The sequence below is a fragment of the Pelophylax lessonae genome, assembly GCF_965119305.1.
Source record: "Pelophylax lessonae genome assembly, chromosome: 1".
Lineage (NCBI taxonomy): Eukaryota > Metazoa > Chordata > Amphibia > Anura > Ranidae > Pelophylax > Pelophylax lessonae.
The window spans coordinates 582,075,344-582,100,799 of record NC_138768.1 but is presented as its reverse complement, the minus strand read 5'-3'; the positions used below and the strand labels follow the sequence as shown (position 1 = coordinate 582,100,799).

The following is a 25,456-nucleotide window of genomic DNA, read 5'->3' as shown; positions in this document are numbered from 1 at the left end:
CTAGAACAAAAAAACATGTAGGAGAGTTGGCCCACTGGAAGTGGTTAAACACATTTATTTAGTTAGTATTCTAGATTGTATTGTTTATGATACAATCTTTATCCTTTCAACCATTTGACTAATTTTAAACGTAATGTGTAAATATATATATACACATATATATATATATATATATATATATATATATATATATATATATATATATATATATATATATATATATATATCTATATATATATATATATATATATAGATAGATATATATGTATATATATAGATATATATAAGCAGATGGAGCTATGGGGTCCCTTTCATGTGTTTTTTAGGCTCTCCTTAGCTACATGTGTGAACAAGAGCAGATGAAGATTTAAGAAAGACAATAACCCAATACTTTTTACTGTACAGGGCTTCATTCAAGCCCAAACAAATATGTGTTTAGTTTTGGACAGAGTGCAGCAAGAAGGGACAGCTACCCAATGTCTATGGTCTCGATTAGATTTGCTTTGCCCTCTAAAGACCAATCTAAAGAGCTTTGATGAGAAAAAGAGACTCTGGTACAGTATTTATCCATTTATTTAACAAAGAGTGGGACAACATCAGTAAGGGTTTTGCATAATCTGCTTTTTTGTTCTGCTGCTTGTTTGCTACATTTCTGGTACAAATAAGTGCACTTTAAAATGTAACTAAACAAAAAAAAAGAAAAAAAAAACAGAGTACATCACAACCTACCAGTCCTTACATAGGGTGAATGCATTAGCTTTTTTTTCAGGCAAAGACAATTTTCAGAAAGTACAGAAAATATCCACTTAACACCTTGTCGCTTCATTTTTGCTGAAAAGACAGCAAAAGCAACCTTATCTTTCTGTAAACTACTTATTCCAATGGACTCCAAACTGTGGCCCAGGGGCTGTATGTAGCCCTTTTCTAGCTTTTATCTGGCCCTTGGGGCATTATTACCCTCCACTGTCAGAAACAGAGGGTATAGCTCCCGATAATGACACCAACAGTGGGGCACTATTCCTCCCACTGACATTTATGATGGCACACTATTTCTCCCATTGACACCAATGATGGGGCACTATTCCTTCCATTGATACCAATGATGGCTTCCTATTGCTCCCATTGATATCAACAAAGAGGAACTGTTATTCCCCTGATACCATTCATGGGACATTGTTTACTCCCTCTGACACCAGGACATTTTCTAATCCCTCTGGCCACAGTATGCCCCCCCCCCTAACGTTTGAAGGACAGAAAACTAGCCCTTTGTTTAGAAAGTTTGGAGACCCCTGACTTATACCTCCAACTAGCATGTAACAGAGACACGTTTTAAAAGCAATATTTACAAACCAGGCGCTCCTGGGATGCTTGAAGGGTGTAGGGATAGAAGTAAGCCTGTGAGGCTCCCCAGCGGTTGTTCTGCTGTTAGCCAACTAATGGCTCAGTAAAGAGATTCACACCCAAGGCAGCCATAGGAAAAATTCCAGTCCAGATGTCAAAGCAATAATCACAAATCTGGCGCTCCTGGGGTGCCTTTAGGGTGGAGGGATACAAATAAGCCTGTGAGGCTCCCCAGCGGTTTTTCTGCTGCTAGCCAACAAGCATAGGAAGGGTGCTGATATGGATAAAAGTACATGAGGAAGGCAGCGCATGAACCACACCGGGATGCAATGGATAAGGAAGTGACTTGACTTGGCTTTATCATTGACTTGATAAAGTGCATAGCGCAAAACATGTAGTCATGGCAACCATATAGCTAGTGGTTCACCCTTGTTCCTAGTACTTCCCCACAAGTGGCGCCTGTCCGGCTGATGTCACCGCTACGGAACTACAGCAGGGTCCTTTCATCCTTACGCCGGCTGGTTTCCGGGTTTGTCCACACACTGCTCAGCAGTCCTGGGAGACTGACCTCCTCGCACTCGTGTTGCTTGCTGCCAGGTGCCCTTGTCCACTCCAGTCCAGGGGGATGTAAGCATTTTATGTACTTTGTTTTTCGGTTATGGATACCAATAAACTGTTAACCCTTTCTTTACTGGATGTTCACCTGACTTCCTTATCCATTGCATCCCGGTGTGGTTCATGCGCTGCCTTCCTCATGTACTTTTAGAGACACGTTTTAGTCCAACCTGTGCCACAACCATGGCTTCCTATATAGTCACAGGGTAGCTATTGGTATAGATATGAAAGGACAGGGCATCTCTTCCTGGCAGGATAACCAAGTGGAAATAAAATGTCATAAAAAAAGAAAGTAAATGAATGCACCAAAAAACATCAAGGACCATATATATGAGTAACTATAAATGAAGGAGCCCGATAGTAAAACTTTCATGGGGTAACATGGTTTCATGGTAATGCTCCCTGTAGCAGTTTGCAGTGTCAGCTGTGCCTGGTCCTAACATAAAGTATGTCTAAATCATGAACATGAGACAGGACAGAAGTCAGCGCAGTTATTACACTACTAGGTAATTGGAACCGGTGGCATGGATAAAAGTATAGCTGTAGTAGCAAAAATAATAATAATAACTATAATGATGCCAGCTACCCTATAAGATTTTAGCAGAGAGAAAGATGCTGCTATGAGAGTTAGAGTTCATTTGCACTTTTGCTAGCCCGTGAATATGTGTATAGCCCTGTACAACTTCCTTTGCAGTTTGGGGAAAGGTAGAGGCAGAAAAAACACAGTTGAACCGCCTGTTGTTACTGCCACCAAACGCACGTATATGCTAGGCCTTCCAACTGAATAAAGGGGAATCTGTGACCAGCAACAATCCTAAGGTCTCACTTGGGCCCTCCTATACTGGAAACTGGAAAGTGTTCCTAATGGGGCCACCATCTTTCCCCATAGCAGCTGCATGGGCTGCTATGGCTATTGTTACGCTACTGTCTGCAATATATTGCACTTTTGTTTGTGGGATCAGGAACTCTTTAAGTTACTCTTTAAGTTTTTAGATTGTAGGAGGAAAGCGGAGATCATATTTACATAGTCCATCTAGCTCAACCAATAAAAAACAAAAAGGAAAACACAGCCATACAATTCCATATATTCAATCCTATACCCACAGTTGATCCAGAGGAAGGCGAAAAACCTCAGCAAAGCATGATCCAATTTGCTACAGCAGGGGAAAAAATTCCTTCCTGATTCCCCAAGAGGCAATAGGATATTCCCTGGATAAACTTTACCTATAAATATTAGTACACAGTTACAGTTACAGTCAGGGCTGCTGATAAGGCGTACAGCCATCCCTCCTCTTCTGGGTTGGGGCCCCAGCAGTTCAAAATGGGAGGCCCGGACACCTGCTTAGCAGGAGGCCAGGCTGTACTCCATTACTGCAGACACCGATCCCCTTCTGCCTCCCCCTGCAGCTCTGCAGGCTTCTTCTCTGCTAATCCCTCTAGCTGTGCTGTAGGGGGATCAATTCTAGCACCCGTGCCCCCATTCGCCTTCTTTCCCAATCCCCCTGCGCACCCCTTTTCCCTGCAGCCTTGCCAGGAGGGAGCAGGGCCTTGTCAGGTAGGCAGTATGGGGCTCTATGATTTCTAACAGCAGCCCTGACTACAGTAAGAAGATGAACATACAAAAAAGATGGCATCAGAACATATTAACTTCTTCCCGACCGCCCGCTGCAGATGTACTGTGGCAGGCAGCCACTCACAGGCAAATCGCCGTACATGTACGGCGCTCACTCTGGGGAGTCTAGAGGGTGAGCGCGCGCCGCCGACACTCATCAGCGGGGAAGACGGCGCATGTGTCAGGCGGCTCCGATTGCCGCCTGACACCCTTGATCGTTCCCCGCTGAGAGAAGGACGGTCGGCTGTTGTAAACACATTCGACCGTCCTTCTCCCTGGGATGATTACAGAGCTCATGTGATCCTGCTATATAGGATATAGGATTATAGGATTGCATGTCCCTGTGTTAAGCCACGCCCCCCCCCACAGTTAAAAACACGCCCCTAGAGTCACATTAACCCCTTGATCACCAACAGGGTTAACCCCTTCCCTGCCAATGGAATTATTACAGTAACAATGCATATTTTTAGTACTGATTACTGTAGTAATGTCACTGGTACCGATCTGTCCGCCACAATGTCGCAGTCCCGCAAAAAAATTGCAGATCGCCGCCATTACTAGTAAAAAAAAGAAAAACAATAAAAATTACATAAAATCAAAATAGGTTTATTGCAATTTTTTTTTTTACCAAAAATATGTAGCAGAAAACAAATTGGCCTAAAATGTTAAAAAAATTAGATTTTCCCATTTTTTGGGGGGGAATGTCATATAGCAGAATGTGAAAAATATTGTTTTTTTTTTTTTGTTTTCAAAATTGTCGCTATTTTTTTGTTTATAGCGCAAAAAATAAAAATCGCACAGGTGATCAAAATCCACCAAAAGAAAGCTCTATGTGTGGGAAAAAAAAGACATACATTTTGTTTGGGTACAGCGTCGCACGACCGCGCAATTGTCCCCTAAAATAACTCAGCGCCGAATCGCAAAATAGGGTCTGGTCAGGAAGGGGGTAAAATCTTCCGGGGCTGAAGTGGTTCACTCCATGCAGATAAGGTCTCTAGTAGTAGCCGAACCCAGGAGAGAATTGCTGCAAGATAAGGGCTAACCACTTAGCCACTGTGGGCAGAGCTCCTGAACTAAACCTAATTCTTCATGCTTATGGCTTATTTATGATATCCAGTGTAAAGTGGTATTAGTGGACAAATAACTATTTTCATTCCACCAGATTTGCTTTACACTCTGTGCCCACACACTTAGATGCCAAGTCATGGAAGAATGGATCAATTCTTTGGGCTCTTAGCAAGGCTGCCCTGAAATTGATGCTGTCGGGTTTATTTCATGCGAAACGTGAACTGTGAAACTGAACTTTTAAAAGACTGGCGCCAGGGGACACTTGCTAAGAGGGCTGAGCATTGTTAGTGCAGTGAGAATCACGGCAACGCAATTTACATTTTTGAGAGCAAGAAATACTGCCAATCGCTACAAGGGGAAAAAAAATAAGAAAGATTTATCCTCATATCATCAGACAGACCTGACATGTAAAAGATTTAAGTACAAGGAGAAAAAAAAAAAGAGACACATAGCAAAAGTTTAAATTGGTAAGAAAGCTATGAATTTAATAGCACAACATCTCTGACAGCTGGCGTTTAAGAAATATTGTTTTAGGGCAAAAAAAAAAAACAACAACATTTGTCAAAAATATAAATAAACTGTCCCTCAACAAAATAAAATCTACTATCATTTGCTTTCTTTCACAAGGTTGTTGCTTAGATGGCTGAATCCCATAAGGTTATTTTCTTTTCCAGCAATGGTATGGTGACATCCAGTGGTAGCTTTTGTACATTACATGCAGTGATAATATTCTAAATAATTTGATTTCATATGGTACACTTCCAGTGATCATGGAAAGTTACCTTTTTAGCAGAATGTAAGGCATTAGTTAAACTTGGCTAGTAAAATGTAAAAATTAGATGAATCCTAATTATATATTCTACATTATACAGCTATAACTAAAGGGTTAGTCTACCCCAAGTTACATGTTCCTGTCATAAATTTAGTATTTCCTGTTTGCTGGAATTTTTTAATGTTTCCATTGACTGTTGTGTTCTAGAGCTGGTGGCTACAATATCCATGGTATAAAAAATACTCTAACAAGGAGACTGGGACTCTATAATAATGGCCAAAGCAAATGTGCAGGTTTAGGAACCCAAGCACGGAGATCTCATTTACTGAATCTCCAAGAACTCCCTAATACCCCACCTCCTGCACTTCCTCCATACCCCATTTCCCCACATTCTGCACCTCAATTACCCAGCATTCTTCACCACCTGCAACAGGTCCTCCATTAGAAATGATGGGGGCCATCTACAGCCTACCGGCCAGGGCCCCCACCCAGCACTAACACACACACACAAAGTATTTACATAAACATACATATACACTAAGCAATTCACATGGAAGTCATTTTATATCAGAATAAATAATTAAAGTGTATTAAACAGCTATGTTATTCCAGTCCTTCATTTTCACGATCACCAGGAGTAGACTAGGTTGTGGATAGTGTTGTTACTGGCAATGTGGATTGGAGCTAGCCACTGTAGCAGAGATTTCCTTTTTGTGAAGAAAGACCACATTACCACGCAGCTTTAGGGGACTCCATTTTTTTTTAAAGGGACATACAATCGGAGACACTTTTTATTTAGGGACAGCCTCCTGTAAATGGGCACAAACAATGGTGTGCAGTCATGTTGGAACAGGAAGGGCCCATCCCAAAATCATTTGGTGGAGGAGGGAATATGGTGTGGGGTTGTTTCTCAGGGGTTGGGCTTGGCCCAAGTTCCCTTAGTTCCAGTAAAGGGAATTCTTAATGCATCAGCATATCAAGACATTTTGAACAATTTCATGCTCCCAACTTTGTGGGAAGAGTTTGAGAATGACCCCTTTCCTGTTCCAACATGACTGCACACCAGTGCACAAAGCAAGGTCCATAAAGACATGGATGAGCGAGTTTGGGTTGGAGAAAATTGACTGGCCTACATAGAGTCCTGACCTCAACCTGATAGAACACATTTGGGATGAATTAGAGTGGAGGCTGCGAGCCAGGCCTTCTCGTCCACATCAGTGCTTGACCTCATAAATGTGCTTCTAGGAGAATGGTCAAACATTCCCATAGACACACTCCTAAACCTTGAGGACAGCCTCCCCAGAAGAGTTGAAGCTGTTAGAGTTGCAAAGGATGGGCCAACTCACTATTGAACCCTATGGACTAAGACTGGGGTGCCATTAAAGTTCATGTAAAGTGCATGTGCAAGTGCATGTAAAGGCAGGTGTCTCAATACTCTTGGCAATATATTGTGTATATAAATAATCCAAAAGATAAGGCAGCAATCATGGGGGCTTTAAAGGAGACTACACGGGGATAAAAGTACAACTAAAGGCAGTTGTTTTTGGATGGAATGGAGATGGATTAGAACACTTCTAAGCCCCATGAATGCCACCTTATCTTTTGGATTATATGTACCGCATGTTTTGCCAAACACCCGGTCCCATATGTGTGAAGTGGTAACTTCTAGATTTTAATTATTTATATATATTTTTTTAATTTGCACTTAGGCACTGGAATATGCTCTAGCACACTGCTTGCAAATTTATAGCATGAATTTCTTCAAACCATAAAATCAAAATAGTTCTTATCACCATATAATTTAAATGTTCTCCTGAACAGTTTACTTAGCAAATGCTTTTTTTTTTTTTTTTCCCAACGACAGCTTACTGTATATCCTTACAAGGGCCAATCAATATTAAAGACCTAACCGCATATTGATTGCTGTCTATAAACTTGCCTATAGATTTAAGTAACACGTCCTAATGCATACTTTACAGCAATAAGTGTGCTTACATCTTCAAATATTTATTACCAGCTTGAGGGTGATGTTAGGCCGTTTTCTGCCTCTGGCAAGCTATGTATGTAAATTCACACAGGGGTCACTAAGTGGCTGCTATTACTGAATGAAAAGTCTGTAAGTGGCAGTCAAACATTAATGAATATAAATGACAGCTATAAATAACACTCGGCTTACCAACAAGCAAAGAGTAACGGTTCCAGTACAGCGCTAATACATGCCAATATGTGGGAGGCTGTTTTTCATTATTTCCCTTCAAAGATGAATTGAGAATACAGTGTATGCAGATCATTTTCATTTTATTTTCACTATGTCTTGTAAACCACAAAAACAACTTATTCTGAATTGAAGACTCATTGATTTTTAGGGCACGTTTACACTATGGGGTTGCAGTAATGCATTCATTGCCACTTGCTTCACTGCAATGCACGGTAAATACATTGGTGTGATGTGGTGCCACCTATTCTGAATGGCACACCAATGCACCTTTTGACAAACCTGCATTGTAATAAAGTGCATCAGGGTACATGCATGCATACACCATTTTTTTTGCCACCACATAATGCTGCAACACACGTCCTTGAGAAGGTGCACTACAATGCACCAACGCATTTAATCAATGTCACACATTACAGTAAAGCAGGTGATGATGAGTACACGAGTTACAGCCATAGTGACGATGGGCCATTAATGTTTAAAAAAAAAAAACATAGAAGAAACGTCAGTCTCCAAAAAAGATTTGTGAGGTTTTGATTTTTGTATTTCTTCCAGAATCCCTAATAATTCACCTGTAGCCATGGCATGATGCAACCATAAAGGCTCATTTACATATATCCATGCTGCTATTTAAATTTGCCTGGAATTAAAATGTAATACTGGAAATTGTGTATGGTATGGTAAATAAATAAGCTATACTCAGTGGGCCAGAATGCCTCATTGGAATCACAGTATGATTAGAATATTACACACCTTGATATTAAACATGTTTCATTGATTCTTCATGGGTTGGTTAAAAGGACTTAAGAAAGCATTTACTAAGGAATATGCTTGCAGAGAAGGGCAACCAAACTGATAAGAGGCATGGAGGAGCTCAGCTATGAGGAAAGATTAGAGGAACTGAACTTATTCTCTCTTGAGAAGAGGAGATTAAGGGGGGGATATGATCAACATGTATAAATACCGATACATAAGTGGTCCATATAGTCCATATAGTGAACTTGGTGTATAGTTATTCACTTAAAGGCCATCACAGAGGACAGGGGGGCACTCTTTATGTCTGGAGGAAAAGAGACCAAATCTCCATATAAACGGAAAGGCTTCTTCAGAGTAAGAGCTGTGAAAATGTGGAATAGACTCGCTCTAGAGCTAGTTCTGGATTGTTTTACAAAAAGTCCTGGATTCTTTTCTAGAAGCATTAAATATAACTGAATACTAATATTCATAGGTAAATTGATCCAGGGAATATCCAATTGCCTCTTGGGGAATCAGGAAGGATTTTTTACCCCTGCTGGAGCAAATTTGATCATTCCTAATGGTATTTTGGGGTTTTTTTTGCCTTCCTCTGGATTACCTGTAGGCAAAGGATTGTGTATAAAGGATTGTATCAATTTTATTTTTTCCCTTTTATTGGTTGAGTTGGATGGACTTGTGTCTTTTTTAACCAGAGTAACTACGTAATATTTGACCATACATTATACAATCTGATACAATTCCCTTTAGACCTACCATGAAAGGAGAAGTATGGACAAAGCTCTTTTGGCTCTACTTCTACTTTGGGTCACAGGAGTGCCTTTCAATCTGGTTCTCCTGTGACCTGTTTCCAGCCGACAGCAGGGTAAAGTCTGCTGTTGGGTGATGTCACTCAGCTGGTCAAGATGCTGGATGGATCTCGACTTTACAGTCAGAATCCACCCAGATGCTTGGACTGGCAGTTGGCTCAGCCACTCAGCCTGGTGCTCCAGTAAGCGCTGGACGGGCAGAGCAGAGAGCCGGTGACCGAAACCAATCTTATCTCAGAGCAGAGGGGACCAGCAGTGTTTGATCACTCATTTCTCTGTGCAGAGGCAGCAGGGGACAGATGCAGCATCAGATCGTTGCTGCATCCATCTAGGTGAGTTTTCATTCTTTATTTTTCGGAAACCCCATTCTATGTAGTGCAAGACCCTACCTGATATTGTTACTAGCTGAATTGTTAGGTGCCCTCATATTGCAAAGTTTTGGTAACTCTAAAGGAGAGAGATTGTACAATCAGAATGCAAAGTGTATGACTGGCTTTATACAGGCCCTTTTAGTTGTCTACAACTGCCTTACCTATTGGGTCTCTATTATTTTACACTGTTATCCATTCTTAGAAGTTGGGAGACAGGGGGTTATTTACTAAAGCTACATGGTGAACAATCAGTTGCAGTTCTACATAGAAACCAATTGCCTTATAGGTTTTATTGTCAAAGGCTGACGTTAGAATCTGGTGCAGCATTGCATGGTAGCCAATCAGCTTCTGAGTGCACCAGTTTTAGTAAATCTCCCCCACAGTGTCTTAGGTCAGACAGCTGATATGGTGGCAACTATCAGTCTTCAGGTTCCCTCTGGCCCTTGAATATAAAGCTAAAAAGAGTAAATCTAAACAAGTGAATAAATATAAACCTGTTCTAATAATTGAAGAAAATACATTAACATTCCTGTTGGTGTTGGTGTGACTGATTTAGTTTGAAGCATAGAACAGGTATGTCTGTGAAGATTCTCATTAATCCAAGTCATGGTATGCCTAGTGTAATGTAACAAAAATTAAACTGAAGCACCATGCCACTGAATGCTTTCAACATTACAGTGCAAATCTAGTTGACTATGGCTAGAGACTACTAGATATAGAACAGGTAGTCTGCAGGAACATAAATGTTGTTTCCTAGAACCAGTTACAATGAAAATGCATTTTATCATGAGCAACTCCTGCCTAATATCACACCTGGCCTAAATTGCATCTCTTTACTGGATTTAAATTCACAGGATCATGGAGAAAGCAAGGGAATTCTATAAGAATATATGCTTCTGTTTTATTAACTACAGTAAAGCATTCCATTGTGTGGATCAACACAAGATGTAGCAAATACTGAAATAAACAGGAATACCAGACCATCTGTTTTCTGAAAAACCTGTATGCAAGTCAAGAAGCAACAGTTAGAAGGAGATATGGAACAACTGACTGGTTCAAAATTGGGAAAGGAGCGCGGAAAGGATGTATATTGTCACCCTACTTATTTAACTTCTATGCAGAGTACATCATGCAAAATGCAAAGATCAACGAATCACAAGATGGAATTAAGATCGCAGGGAAAAATGTCAACAACCTGAGATATGCAGACGATACCACACTAATGGCAGAAAATGAAAAAGAACTAAAGAGTCTGTTAATGAAGGTGAAAGAGGAGAGCGCAAAAGCTGGCCTGAAATTGAACATTAAGAAAACTAAGATCATGGCAAGCAGGTCTATCACTCCTTGGCAAATAGAAGGAGAAGAAATGGAAACAGTGACAGATTTTATCTTCCTAGGCTCCAAGATCAGGGCAGACAGAGACTGTAGCCATGAAATAAAGAGACACTTGCTTCTTTGGAGGAAAGCAATGGCAAACCTAGACAACATTTTACAAAGCAGAGACATCACCCTACCGACAAAGTGCCGTACAGTCAAAGCTATGGTTTTCCCAGTAGTAACCTATGGCTGTAAAAGTTGGACTATAAGGAAGGCTGAATGTTGAAGAATTGATGCTTTTGAACTATGGTGTTGGAGAAGACTCTCAAAAAGTCAAAAAGATCAAACCAGGCAATCTTGAAGGAAAGGAAATCAACCCTGAATATTTAATGGAAGGACAGATCCTGAAGCTGAAACTTGAATATTTTGGCCGCCTAATGCGAAGATAGGACTCGAAAAGACCCTAATGCTGGGAAACATGGAAGGAAAAAGGAGAAGAGGAGGAAAGAAAACAAGATGGATAGATAGCATCATTGAAACAAGGAACATGAAGTTAAGCAAGCTCCAGAAGGCAGTGGAGGACAGAAAAGCACAAATGCGGCTAATTTGTAAAATAGCTACATACAGTATCACTATTTATTTATTTTTATTTTTTTTATTATTTTATTTTTATTATTTTTTTTTTATACTATTTCTATATTATATGTTCAATCTAACCAAAGTTATCCTCACTTTTATTTAAACTTGTAGAAAATCAGCACTTCCTGGAGTGTTAAATCCATTGTCTTCCAGAGTGAGTTCTCTGCTTGCTTGAAAAAAGATAAAGTGGCCAGTGAGGATAAACAACTTTGGGTGACAGGGTCTCCTTAAAAATTTGGCGACTATATACCCCTACAATAAAAAAAGTATCCACTAGGTATAGTGAAAGTGTAAGCAGATCGTGGAACATGCAATACAGTAAATGAAAATAGAGAAAATATATTAAGACTGGCAGATCTCCAAGACATAAACTAGGGTAGAAGTTTGGGTACGAGCCATACAGGTACAGTGGTGCTGACATCTGTATTTTAAAAACTGATCCTACACCACAAATCGGTAATTTGACTTGCTGAAACATTGGATTTGTGCAGATCCATTCATGCCTAGGGCTGTACTAAAATGACTTGTTTGTCTATTTATTTAATCATATTATATGCAAAAATACAAATTAGAATTAAATGCATTTTCTTTCTCATGCTAATAATGTTTAATTTTTTTTCCCCTGTATCAAGTTTTCTAGGGAAAACAGTGACCTGTGGTTTAAAGACGACAGCAGGCATCTGCGTTGTGAGAGACTGGTAAACACAGCTAATTATTTACACAAATGGCTGAACATCCAATTTACCACACACCCCAGCCAGGCTCCCAGCAGCTTATATAAGTCCATAAAGGTGTTCTGCCAAATCATGCTGCCAAATGACATTAGTTTCCTAATACTGGTACACATTCTGCAAACTCTAATGGGCTCTCTGTTTAGAGGTATAAAAGTTGAAATGTCTGGCTAGAGAATGAAGGTTAATATGCTATGCAGTTGGGAAATACGCACAGCTGTGCCTCAAAATGTTTTCACACAAGTAGGCCAATTAACTGTACAGGCAGCTAATCTGAATCTTGGATTGTTTTTTTTTTTTTAATAAGCAATCAAATAAATAAATAAAATCCTTTATTTATCAATAAATGCAGCAATGGCTGTCCAGGCACTTGTGGAAATCTGCTGTTGGGTCCTATCCCCTGATAGTGGCAAGTAACCTTTCACCCTAATAATTTACCCCAATTCGTACTTTTGCCACAGCCCACCATAACTGTGCTCCACAACCTCCATGACATGGCATATGATTTTACAAAGGGCATCCTGTTGCAGCACCATCTCCATTTACAGTGAACTCCAAGCTTGCCACTACTACTGTAGTCCCAAGGAAGTCAATAATGGCCTTGGAGAGAAATTATTCATTTTAGTACATTTCCATGAACAAGCACTACAAGGATGACTTGAACCTGATTCGTGACTGTGAGAATCCTCTCAGCATTCAAGCTCCTCTTCACTTCTGTAAAACGTTGAAATACCAATAAAAAGGTTGTTTACCTGCCAATAGAATAATATTTCTGTCCAGCTTGTCCCCATTTATATTGCCAAAAAGCACTGCCAAGCTGGTGACCCAACTTTTGCATTAAAATAATTGAGCTAGAACCCCTCCCAGCCCCCAGCCTATTATTGGATAATGAAGGAACAGTAGCAAACTGATGAGGCCATTCCTCAAATCCCTTTTCTCCTTTCACCTCCCAGCGTATTTCTTGTCGTCACATGTGCATGCAGAACACATTTTTCATTTCTAGTGCAATCCCTCCCACTCCCTGTCACTACATTGCTGTACAGGGGAAAACAGGAGGCTGATACCACATCAGATTCGAGTACTTACACAAGATGCATCTAAAAATACAGCGGCAAGAAAAAAAGTATGTGAACCCTTTGGAATTAACTGGTTTTCTGCAGTAATTTGACATAAAATGTGATCTGATCCACATCTAAGTCACAATAATAGATAATCGTAGTTAGATCATTTATTTATTTGTCAACTGATGGACTAGTGGCAAGAAAAAGTATGTGAACACCTTGGAATTAACTGTTGTTTTGCAGGAATTTTCCATAAAATGTGATCTGATCGTGAACTAAGTCACTACTATAGATAAACGCAGTTAGACAATTTGTCTGTCAACTGATGGACTGGTGGCAAGAAAAAGTATGTGAACACCTTGGAATTAACTGTTGTTTTGCAGGGATTTGCCATAAAATGTGATATGATCCTCATCCAAGTCACTACTATAGATAAACGCAGGTATACAATTTGTCTGTCAACTGATGGACTGGTGGCAAGAAAAAGTATAGCTAAAAATGGTAAAAAGGCGCTGGTATCCCTGAATATAAAATAGATATCAATGGTGCACCAATTTTCTGAAAATTATATAAATGTGTAAAATACAAATATCTGTGACCAATTAATTAATGTTATAAAATTAAAAAATGAACATAAGGTGCAATGCCTGGTGTTTGTCTGTGACAAGGAATAAATTAAGGTAAATAGCAACTTATTCTTAAAAAATGGTAAAAAAATATGTAGGTTAAATTTTATAACCACTAATCATATATACCATCATAAACCTTTTTGTAAAGTGCTAGTGCCACAGAATATATTGTGCAAACCCAATAAGGTGCTAAAAGGTGCAATAAAGAACCAATAAAGTGCTAGTAATCACTTAATAAACTTCTAATTAGAAAACGTATGTTAATAAAAACGCATATACAAAATAATGTATGAATTAAATTAAATTGGAAATTGGTTCCACATATATAAAATAATTTTAAAAGTCACTACTATAGATAAACACAGTTAGACAATTTGTCTGTTAACTGATGGACTGGTGGCAAGAAAAAGTATGTGAAGACCTTGGAATTAACTGGTTCTCTTCAGTAATTTGCCATAATATGTGATCTGTTCCTCATATAAGTCACAACAATAGACGAACACAGTGTGCTTAAGCTTATAACACACAAAAAAAAATGCTAATTTCTCATGTCTTTATTGAACACACCCATTAAACATTCACAGTGCCTAGGGAAAAAATAAGTGAGTGCATAGACTAATTACATCAACAAAAGCTGATTGGAGTCAGTAGTTTGCACACCTTGAGTCCAATGAGTTTGGAGATGAGGTTTTGAGCTACTTTGATTTATGAAAGACACTCAAACATTTTAAGATAGCTAATTATAAGAAGCATCAGCTGATGTGAACCATGCCTTGGAAAAAGGGGATCTATGAAGACTTACAGTCAAGGGTAGTTGATCTGCATAAGGCTGGAAAGGGATACAAAGCAATCTCAAAGTGTTTAGGCATTGGTACATTAGGGTTAGTTCACCTGTACTGACTTTCTGGAATCTGCAGGACAGAGAGAGGAAGGCAATGGAATGAGAAGCTACGAAAGTAAGCATTATTTTACAAAACAGAGCACTGTTTGTTACTATGTTAAGCACACTGTAATGCATAGGGAGGTTTGTGGCAAAGGTCAGTAAAAGTTAACTAACTTTATTTGAGGTTTTAAATAACACACAACTGCGTTAACTGGTAGAAGCAGCAGAGCAATTAAAAATCAGGGGACAAAGAATAGGCAGCGCCAGATATCAACGTAGGTCACATAGACCATGGATTCGATAGTAGGGCTACCATCCAGTCACTCATTTCGCGGTTATCAATCAGTAACAAATGTTCAATATCATAAAAGGTTTCATAACCATTGCCATATAGCTGGCTTCTAAGTGTAGCTGCCACTTCACAGTTTATATATTCTTGTAGAGGTAATGTTGCAGTGTATAATTCAATTTTGCCCACTCAGAATCTGTATACCTAGAAGCAAGCTGCTTTCAGATAAGGGTAATAATCTGCACTACTCCTCTAGGAGGTCTGCCCTATGTGTATTGACCTAGAGTCAGCCTCAGTCTCTCTGCCCCCAGCCTGGGGAAGGATAGATAAAATAGTTGCAGAAAGTACAATTCTGGCCCTAAGAACAGACTCAGAGGATATATATTTACATGTTAAAAAAAATAACCATTATTCTGAATTTTATATACAAACTCCCAAATAAAGATACATAAAGTCTCTTATTAAACAATTTAGCATTGCTATTTTTCTCAAACAGATATAAAGCTAGTAATACCATTGACCTCAATCATTTAGACATCAAAGCAGAGATGCTTAGCTTGTATATTGAGTTAGCAGACACAAAATTTGCCAGTGGTAGTTTCAGAAATCCATTTTTCAATTAATATGTGAGACTACATGGCAGAAGAAGATTTCAGTTCAAATCCTTACAAAACATGTCCTGACCTGAAAGCAACTGCCTTCAGTAAAACTCTCTTCTCCCGCAAGGCTTTGGTCTGATCTCTTATGAAAGCATTCACAACGGGCTGAGTTCAAGAGCCGTGTAACTCTTCTATCCTTAATGACCTATCCAGGGAGATAGGAAGGTGTGCTATTCAAAACTGACCTTATGCTCTATCAGCCCCATTGTATCATGGCATCTCTTATGAAATTAACTCATAATGTGCATTAAACAGCAAATTTAGTGAGGATTGTATTAATTTCTGTTTTTGCTCATGAGGCAGGACATTATCCAAGTATGTAGGACTAATAGCAACCAACAGTATGGTTTCAAATGCTTGTTTCATGCCAACATTATGAAATGGATTGTGGTGACAGGCTCCTATTACATCTGGGCCCCAAATAGGTGGGTTGCACTTTGCTGAATGCATACATCCAATAGGATGTATGCATATTCTTAGGACAACCATTGCCAGTAAACATTTATAATATCAGAATATGTGAACAAAGTCATTCCCTTTTTTCCCTAAAGCAGCCTGTTCTGCGCTAGGTACACATAGGTTCTTGGAAGGTAAGTGAGGCTTCCCGTATGGCTGAGGGATGGCACATGTCGAGGAACTATTATGTACTACTTTTTCTTCCAGACAAAACATCCAAAAGCAGACATTCATGAATATTTTACATATAAGCCTCACTTGGATATTAATGAAGCTCAAGGTTCAAGCTTTTATTAGTGATCTGTAGATTTTTCTTACTGTATAAAGCATAAAACTACAGAAGGAAATGTATATGTTCACTTACCATGCTATTCATTTTGGAAGAAGTTGAAATAGTTCTCTGCTTTCTAAAATGTGCCAGCTCTTCAGAATGCTGCTCCTTTGGTTTAAAAGCCATTCTGCTGCCTCCTGTAGTACCCTCTGAGGATGAACGCAAGCGTCTCTCTGAATAGCGCCCCTCTCTATATGGGCTGAAACTACTGGCATAGTTAACTGCAAAAAACATAGAGTAAATGTTTATGTACTGGAAAATAAAATTTATATTGTCTTATTAAGTAAACAGAAACCACTTCTGACTTTATTACAATGTATTATTGCAGTACTATATGGTGGCTTTTAAAACAACACAATTACATTCTAATGGTAATGTCTAAATTCATCAGCTATTTAAAGTAACTGACATGTGTTAAAACATCATTGGAGGATTCACCAAAAACTTAGAAACTATGGTCAGAAAACTCCAGCTTGGGGCTAAGGGCATTCACTAATGTTTGTCCACCAAAATGTATAAGCCCCCATTCACACCATTTGACAGATCGAAGTCGCATGACAAGTCACACCCTATTTCTGGCTATGGAATGGTTCAAATTGGTGCAACTCTGACTTGCACCATTTTTAAAAAGGTTCCTGCGCTATTTTTGGCAGTTTCATGTACTTGCATTGACATCTGTGCATGAAGTTGCACACATGTTGGCAAACCGCACATGAAGCACATGAAATTGCATTGACCAGTGGCTTTGCAATCAAGCTGTAGTAGTAGAAGTAGCGTCATTTCAAAGCCACATTTGGTGTGATCCGGGGCTAAACTAACATTTAGAGATGTGAATGACAGAAAAATGCATTTTGTTTTGGAATAATTTGTTAAGAAAATAATTTGGTTTCGTCATAATCATCAAGTCAGAATGATTTGGAATTAAATTTATAAATTCAGATTTATTTTCTATATTCGTTGTTCTGATTGTCATGTATATTTTCTGTAATTTCGGAAGATTGGCTATATTCATTTTATAATGTTAGTTTTTTTATTTCTGGATATTACTTATGCACTCTAAGTCATTCCAGCTAGTCCAACCTACAAATAGACATGGAATTAGCTGATTATATGTTATGGACTGGAGTCGCATGCATCCAAAAGTAATGAATGGAACTAAATGAATTTCAGGTTAACCACTTGGCATCCAAGTTATAGCCGAAAGATGGCTATAGCGCGGGCTTACAATGACATCCATGGACATCCTACCATTCTTGCGCTGCCTAGCTGTCCTTGGGACTTGGCTGAATACAGATCAGGGTAAAGGGCCTATCACAGTGGGCCCTTTACCACCTGATCTGCTGTCAGCCAATGACAGCTTATCATGGAAGTAAACAGAAGCCGGTTATCTGCTTTTTTTTCCTCACACTGACAGTCACATCTGTCTCCTCAGTGCCCACCAGTGCTTCTAATCAGTGCCCACCAGTGCTATCTATCAGTGCCCATCAGTACTGCTAATTAGTGCCCACCAGTGCCACCCATAAGTGCCTATCAGTGCTGCCAATCAGAGCCCATCAGGGCCTCATCATCAGTGTCACTTATCAGTGCTGCCTCTCAGTGTCACCTACCAGTGCCCACCAGTGCTGCCTATCAGTGCCACCTAGCAGTGCCCATCAATGCCACCCATCAGTGCAGCCTAATTAGTGCCTGATCGTTGCCCATCAGTGCTGCCTATCAGTGCCAACTATCAGTGTCCATCAATGCCCCCTCATCAGTGCCCATCAGTGCAGCCTATCAGTGCTCATCAGTGAATGAAAAAATTACCTGTTTGCAAAATGTTATAACAAACTATTAAAAAAGTTTGGTTTTTTGTTTCACAATTTTTTTATTTGTTTAGCAAAAAATAAAAACCCCAGTGGTGATTAAATACCACCAAAAGAAAGCTCTATTTGTGTAAAAAAATGATAAAAATTTCATATGGGTGCACTGTAGCAAGATCGTGCAACTTGTGACAGCACGGAGAGCTAAAAACTTGCCAGGAAAAGGTATACGTGCCCAGTAAGCAAGTGGTTAATTTGCTATGCTATGATTCAGAGATTTTGATGGATCCACCTCCATCCAACCCAAACACAATAAGTAGGGATCATCTTATTTCACTTTTATACTTTACAGTATTTATTGTAATATTTTTCCATTTCATGTAGTGCATTTTTTATAATACTGAAAAATGTTAATGCAAAAAGTATCGGTTGATTATCCAAGAGCCACTGACTACCGTGTCACTCTCATCCGAAAAAAACAATTGAATCCAAATTAATACGTATTCATTTGTTGTGTTATTAGGTTGAATTCATTTCTTTATTCCCAACTAACTTTATTGGGCCACACACAGACAAATTAAATAAAAGGTTTCTTAGGTTCAACCCCAGTACAAAAATAATCTTGATAGAATATTCAGGCTATGCTTACTAGAATAAAAACAAATGGATCCAAATCAATTCAGATCATTCGTTATGTTACATTATTTTAGATGCTTCCAGCATTAAAAAAAAGGTCCAAACTATTTCAAATGAAAGACATGAATACAAATTATTCTTTTGTTTTGTTATAATTTATTTCAGATTAATCAAAATGTATTACTATTGTGATTCGAATGTACATCTGCATCTCCAAATAACAAAAATGTCACCTGAATTTTGATTCATAACAACACAAATCGCATGAATGTCTACTAACATTACAGGTAAAAAAAACTTAAGGCTAAATCTCAACTTGGAGAGAATCCAAGATCTCATATATAGCCTGGGCCAAGGATGCAGAGCTCTCCCAAGACACATAGGAGCAGATCTCAAGACAAGCACAAGACAAGACTTAGTGCCTGCACTTTTTTATTAATTTATACACCTGGATTGACTTGCCAGATTTAGTTCAAACTCTTTTTAAGAAAGGCATAATGGTTACAAACACCCACTATTGCACTTACTCTTTCTACTAGCATTATGAATATATGCGCAAGCATTTGAGAAAAGTGTTAGTTGTATGTTAAAGCAGAACAATGGGAAAAACTTTTTTTTTTTTCATTTTGGATAGAACAAGGTCATACCCTCTGTCAGATTTTGTTTCACCATGCCTGTCCCATTGCTAAGATTTCCCTTCACTTCCTGTCCCAAAGCCAAACAGGAAGTGAGAGGAAATCTTTGCAAATTAAAGGAATTCCTTGGGGACCCCCAGGTCCCCAGAACTAGTGTATAAGCCCCCTGTCATTCTCCCCGGTGTAGAAACAGTGATTATACGGTTCTACTATGTAGGACCGTTGATCACTGTTCCTACACCTCAAGCCACAGCCAATCACAGTTAGAATCACGCCCCTAGGGACACACATAACCCCTCCCTCTCAAAAAAAAGTTAACCCCTTCACTGCCAGTGTAATTTTACAGTAACAGTGCATATTTATAGCACTGATTACTGTAGAAATGTCACTGGTAACCCCGAAAGTGTCAAAAATGTCAGTCAAGGGTCCAATCTGTCCGCCGAAATGTCGCAGTACCGCAAAAAAAATTGCAGATCGCCGCCATTACGCGTTAAAAAAAAAACAACAAAAATGACAAAAATCTTTCCCTTTGTTGGTAAACGTGATAACTTTTGCGCAAACCAATCAAAATACGCTTTTTGCGATTTTTTTTTACCAAACATATGTAGCATAAAACAAATTGGCCGAAAATGTTAAAAAATTTTGATTTTTACATTTTTTGGGGGGGAATTTCATATAAAAAAATGTGAAAAATATTGTTATTTTTGCAAAATTGTCGCTCTTTTTTTTGTCAAATACCACCAAAAGAAAGCTCTGTTTGTGGGAAAAAAAGGACGTCAAATTCATTTAGGTACAGCATCGCACGACCGCGCAATTGTCTGTTAAAGTCACGCAATGCCGAATCGCAAAATAGGCCTTGGTCGGAATGGGGGTAAAATCTTCCGGGGCTTAAGTGGATAATACTAATTCAAGTAAGTTACAGTGTAGTCTGGCTTTGTCTATCTAGTAAGCTGATTAAACGTTTTCTGGTCACATGATGTATAATGTCAACTTTTGTTTGTTTGCTATCTGTGTTACATGGGGAAGAGTTCCCTTCATTTCCTGTCATACATAGAGATTCAACAGGAAGTGAGTGGTTTTCCCTCCAAAATTTGTGGAAATCCTCTTGTAGACAATTTTCCCAGAACAGGTGTCACCATTGGAAGATTTCCCCTTTAGCCGTGTTCGCCTGAAAACTGTAAAATCTGGAATTCCCACCACCTATTGTCCCTGTGGAAACGGCAACCAATCCAGAAAGTGAATCTTGCCAGACAGAAATAAAAAACTGACTTAATCAATGTCAAACTTGCCTAAAGGTTATTGATATAATCCATCATCTTGTCTGAAAAATGTACAAAACATTTTTGACATGTGATCCCATCAATCACTCTAAAAGACATCCGTTAACTGTCCTGGTATATCATCTCTTAAACCGAATATCAATTCATTCACCAGGTTTGTGTCTAATTAAGGCTGAAAACATGTTTGATATTTTAATTGGAGGCAATGCTGGGGTTTATGACAATTTTTAGCTTGCCACAGGGTAGATTCATTAGCAAGTAATATGAATGCAAAAATCTAATTAACATGGATACTTCTGCTCAAGTTGAAAGAGCTGTGAAGATGCTCAGACATAATAGTTTGGGAAGGACAGAACTTTGAGCCGTCTGTTCCATGTATATTTTAGTAGCCCTGTGTATTCCTCATTTACATAAAGGATTTATCACTTAGAAGAAAGCAAGTCTGTCATGTATTTCATTTTAACTAACTTCAGATAAAAGTAGACCAAAGCATGTGCATGTTCAGTTTTTATTAAGAGCTAAAAGTGAAGCAATTTCAAGCTACCTGGCATAAAAGTCATATTTTTTTATAGACTCATCTACACCTTTTTAGGACAACAAGCATGCCACCAAACTGGAAAAGTGAAAAAGAAAATAGTACAATAATAGATAAAAAGTAAAATCACTTTTAGAAATATATAACCAACAATAAAACAGCGCTTGCAATAATACAATTGACAATCATATAGTAGAAATTAATCATATGTGAAATATCTCATGTGCAAAATATAGTGCAAAAAAATCTCAAAAGTGCAATATGGTAGTTTACTGTGTATCAGATTTGTTAAATTTTCTAAACAAATATGTTCTTTAATATGTAGGTTCCTATTGTTATCATCTATATTTTTGAAGACCTCCCCGCCCCCTTTTTATTTTTTTTTTTTCACTTAAATTTTGGGAAATTTTCCCTTTAAAGGATTGATAATAACTGCACAACGAGGCCCTCAATTTTTTTTTCTCTCACAAGTTTTTCCTTCACGAAAAATGTATTTATTTTTTTTTTGGGGAAATTTTCCACTTAATGTTTTGATAATAATATCACAACGAGAGACCCCCCCCCCTTTTTTTTTTCTTCACAATAATTTTTTGGGAAATTTTTCCACTTAATGTTTTGATAATAATAGCACAATGAGAGACCCCCCCCCCCCCCACGCTTTTTTTTTTCTTTTTAGGAACTATTAATGTGCAGTGAAGCTGGTTTTGACACAGATGTATAGAGGTATAAACCTAATTTTACTTGTTATTTGTTGTTTCTTTTTCTGATTTTTTTCCTTTTATGACTTTATGTATTGTCGAAAAAATTTAATAAAAACATATAAGAAAAACAAAAAAAAACAAAAGTACAATAGTGCTTAAAAAATAGTCCATAAACTGTGCAATTCCTTAAAAGTGCAATAGTGCTAAAAAAAAAAAGTCCATAAGTAGTGCTGTTATGCTTGGTATTAAAAAGTGCTTGAAGTGCCGCAAAAATTGCTGTGGTGCTTAAAATCAATCAGACAGTGCAGGGTGTTTCATTCCCCTCCTGCATCCCCGCTCACCAGAAACAGTGGACCTTTAGCTATTTCAGTATGGGGGTCAGATATGCTTGAAACTAGTGATATGAAATGAAAATCCACTTGATGTTGGCACTCTGTCACTCTATAATGCCTTGTACCATTGAGGTTATGGAGAGAAGTAGCCTTTGTCTACACATCGGCACTTCAGATAAGCACTGGATCATCTGATTGAATCATGGACTATTTGAAGATGAATTGTAAAAAGGTGAAGCTGAATACTTACCAAGCATAATTGCACTATTTATGGACTTTTTTTAGCACTTTTAAGGAATTGCACGGTTTATGGACTATTTTTAAGCACTATTGCACTTTTAGGGAATTGCACAGTTTATGGGCTTGCACTTTAGAGATTTTTTTGCACTATATTTTGCACATGAGATATTTCACATATGATTAATTTCTACTATAGGATTGTCAATTGTATCATTGCAAGCGCTGTTTTATTGTTGGTTATTTGTTTCTGAGTTTTTACTTGGTGAGCAGCAGATGCATCTCTAAATATTCAATTAATGTTATCGTTTTTAATATTTTTTTTTTCACTGTCTTTTGTTAACACTTACACTTAGCATGGGTTTTATAATTATTTAGAACTTTTAGAAATATACTGTATTAATAAAAAAAATACCAAGACAGATCAACCTGTGCTTTAGCAGGACAGTCCTGAAAACTCAAAAGGGATAGAACAGAACCTAAACTATACCTAAAGGCAAAACTTTTTTTTTTTTTTTGTTTTGGATAGAGTGAAGAGTGATTTTTATTGCGGTCTGTCTAGGGAGAATCACCTTCTCGATTTGTCCTGCTTACCATTATCATTGAAACTGCAAGTAAAAGAAAATCCTGAGAAAAACTCAGTGGAGCATTCTAAAGAAGTTTGTGAGTAGGCAGCTAGGAAGATTTTTTGCAGAATAGACATAGGGATTCAACAAAAAGTACACCTGTAATTATTTTAAAATGTGCAAAATGGTATTTTCTGATAGTTATATTGTCTTTTGCAAGGTGAATATAACATTGCTTAACATTTGATCCTAAGGGTAAATAACTCAAGAACATTCAACCAGAAGAGAATAAAGTCTACTACTTTCCCCAAGACCGATCCTCTGGAGCAGCTACTCTTTGCCACTCTGTCAGTCACATTCCGATATAATAATATACAATGCAGGAACAGCTCTCCCCATTCACACCCTGGAGCCTCAGAGAGAAGAGGGAGAAGAGTAGAATGAAGTGAACAAGGGATAAATTAAAGCTGCTTTTTAACCTCCCTGGCGGTATGATTCTTTCCGATTTTAGGTGCTGAAAGCGGTACCATTATTTTGCATGTAATTCTTAAGAATGAGCAGCCCAAACCAACTATTTACATATGATTTTTTTTTTTTACTGTGCGTTCTTCTTTATAACATCTCAGGTGTGATAAAGTATGAAACACTAAAGTTTCTTCCTCTCTCTTTCTTTCTTTGTACCCCAGCACTTACCTGCACACCTCAGGTTTAGTTGTTGGTTTCACTCTTTGGGATATCTTTCCCAGTATAGATTATATACAGATTAGGGATGCGGAACCTCCATTTACTATCTTGTGCTACAAACACACCCTTTATTTAAAGTATGAAACACAAAATCATAAATTATAATATAATAAATGACTATAAATAAGTTAAAGTATGTATGTATATATGTATATATGTATATATGTCACAGCAAAGGTTCTGAATACTTAGGACCATGTGATATTTCAGTTTTTCTTTTTTAATAAATCTGCAACAATGTCAACAATTCTGTGTTTTTCTGTCAGTATGGGGTGCTATGTGTACATTCATGAGGAAGAAGAATGAATTTAAATGATTTTAGCAAATGGCTGCAATATAACAAAGAGTGAAAAATTTAAGGGGGTCTGAATACTTTCCGTACCCACTGTATATATATTTATATATACATAAAAAGTACAGTAAAACTGCAGGAATATATACGTATATATATATATATATATATATATATACATATATAAATAAATATATATATATACATATATATAGATACATATATATGTATATATATACATAAAAAGTACAGTAAAACTGCAGTAATATATACGTATATATATATATATATATATATATATATATACAGTGGGTACGGAAAGTATTCAGACCCCCTTAAATTTTTCACTCTTTGTTATATTGCAGCCATTTGCTAAAATCATTTAAGAGAATCTTATTTCTCACCATCTTGGAGTCCTTCAGGTGTTTTTTAGCAAACTCCATGCGGGCTTTCATGTGTCTTACACTGAGGAGAGGCTTCCATCGGGCCACTCTGCCATAAAGCCCCGACTGGTGGAGGGCTGCAGTGATGGTTGACTTTCTACAACTTTCTCCCATCTCCTGACTGCATCTCTGGAGCTCAGCCACAGTGATCTTTGGGTTCTTCTTTACCTCTCTCACCAAGGCTCTTCTCCCCTGATAGCTCAGTTTGGCCGGACGGCCAGCTCTAGGAAGGGTTCTGGTCGTCCCAAACGTCTTCCATTTGAGGATTATGGAGGCCACTGTGCTCTTAGGAACCTTAAGTGCAGCAGAAATCTGTTTGTAACCTTGGCCAGATCTGTGCCTTGCCACAATTCTGTCTCTGAGCTCTTCAGGCAGTTCCTTTGACCTCATGATTCTCATTCGCTCTGACATGCATTGTGATCTGGAAGGTCTTATATAGACAGGTGTGTGGCTTTCCTAATCAAGTCCAATCAGTATAATCAAACACAGCTGGACTCAAATGAAGGTGTAGAACCATCTCAAGGATGATCAGAAGAAATGGAAAGCACCTGAGTTAAATATATGAGTGTCACAGCAAAGGGTCTGAATACTTAGGACCATGTGATATTTCAGTTTTTCTTTTTTAATAAATCTGCAACAATGTCAACAATTCTGTGTTTTTCCGTTAATATGGGGTGCTGTGTGTACATTCATGAGGAAGAAGAA

The 25,456-nt window shown here is 38.2% G+C and overlaps 1 protein-coding gene across 1 annotated transcript in view; it reads right to left on the bottom strand.

Annotated features, from left to right (window-relative positions):
* CCSER1 (coiled-coil serine rich protein 1) overlaps positions 1–25,456 on the bottom strand; it is a 1,246,501-nt gene that overhangs the window by 995,586 nt on the left and 225,459 nt on the right. Inside the window, exon 3 of the mRNA XM_082244166.1 lies at positions 16,585–16,772. Within this exon, the coding sequence (XP_082100292.1) occupies positions 16,585–16,772 (188 nt within the window). The remainder of the gene's footprint in view (positions 1–16,584; positions 16,773–25,456) is intronic.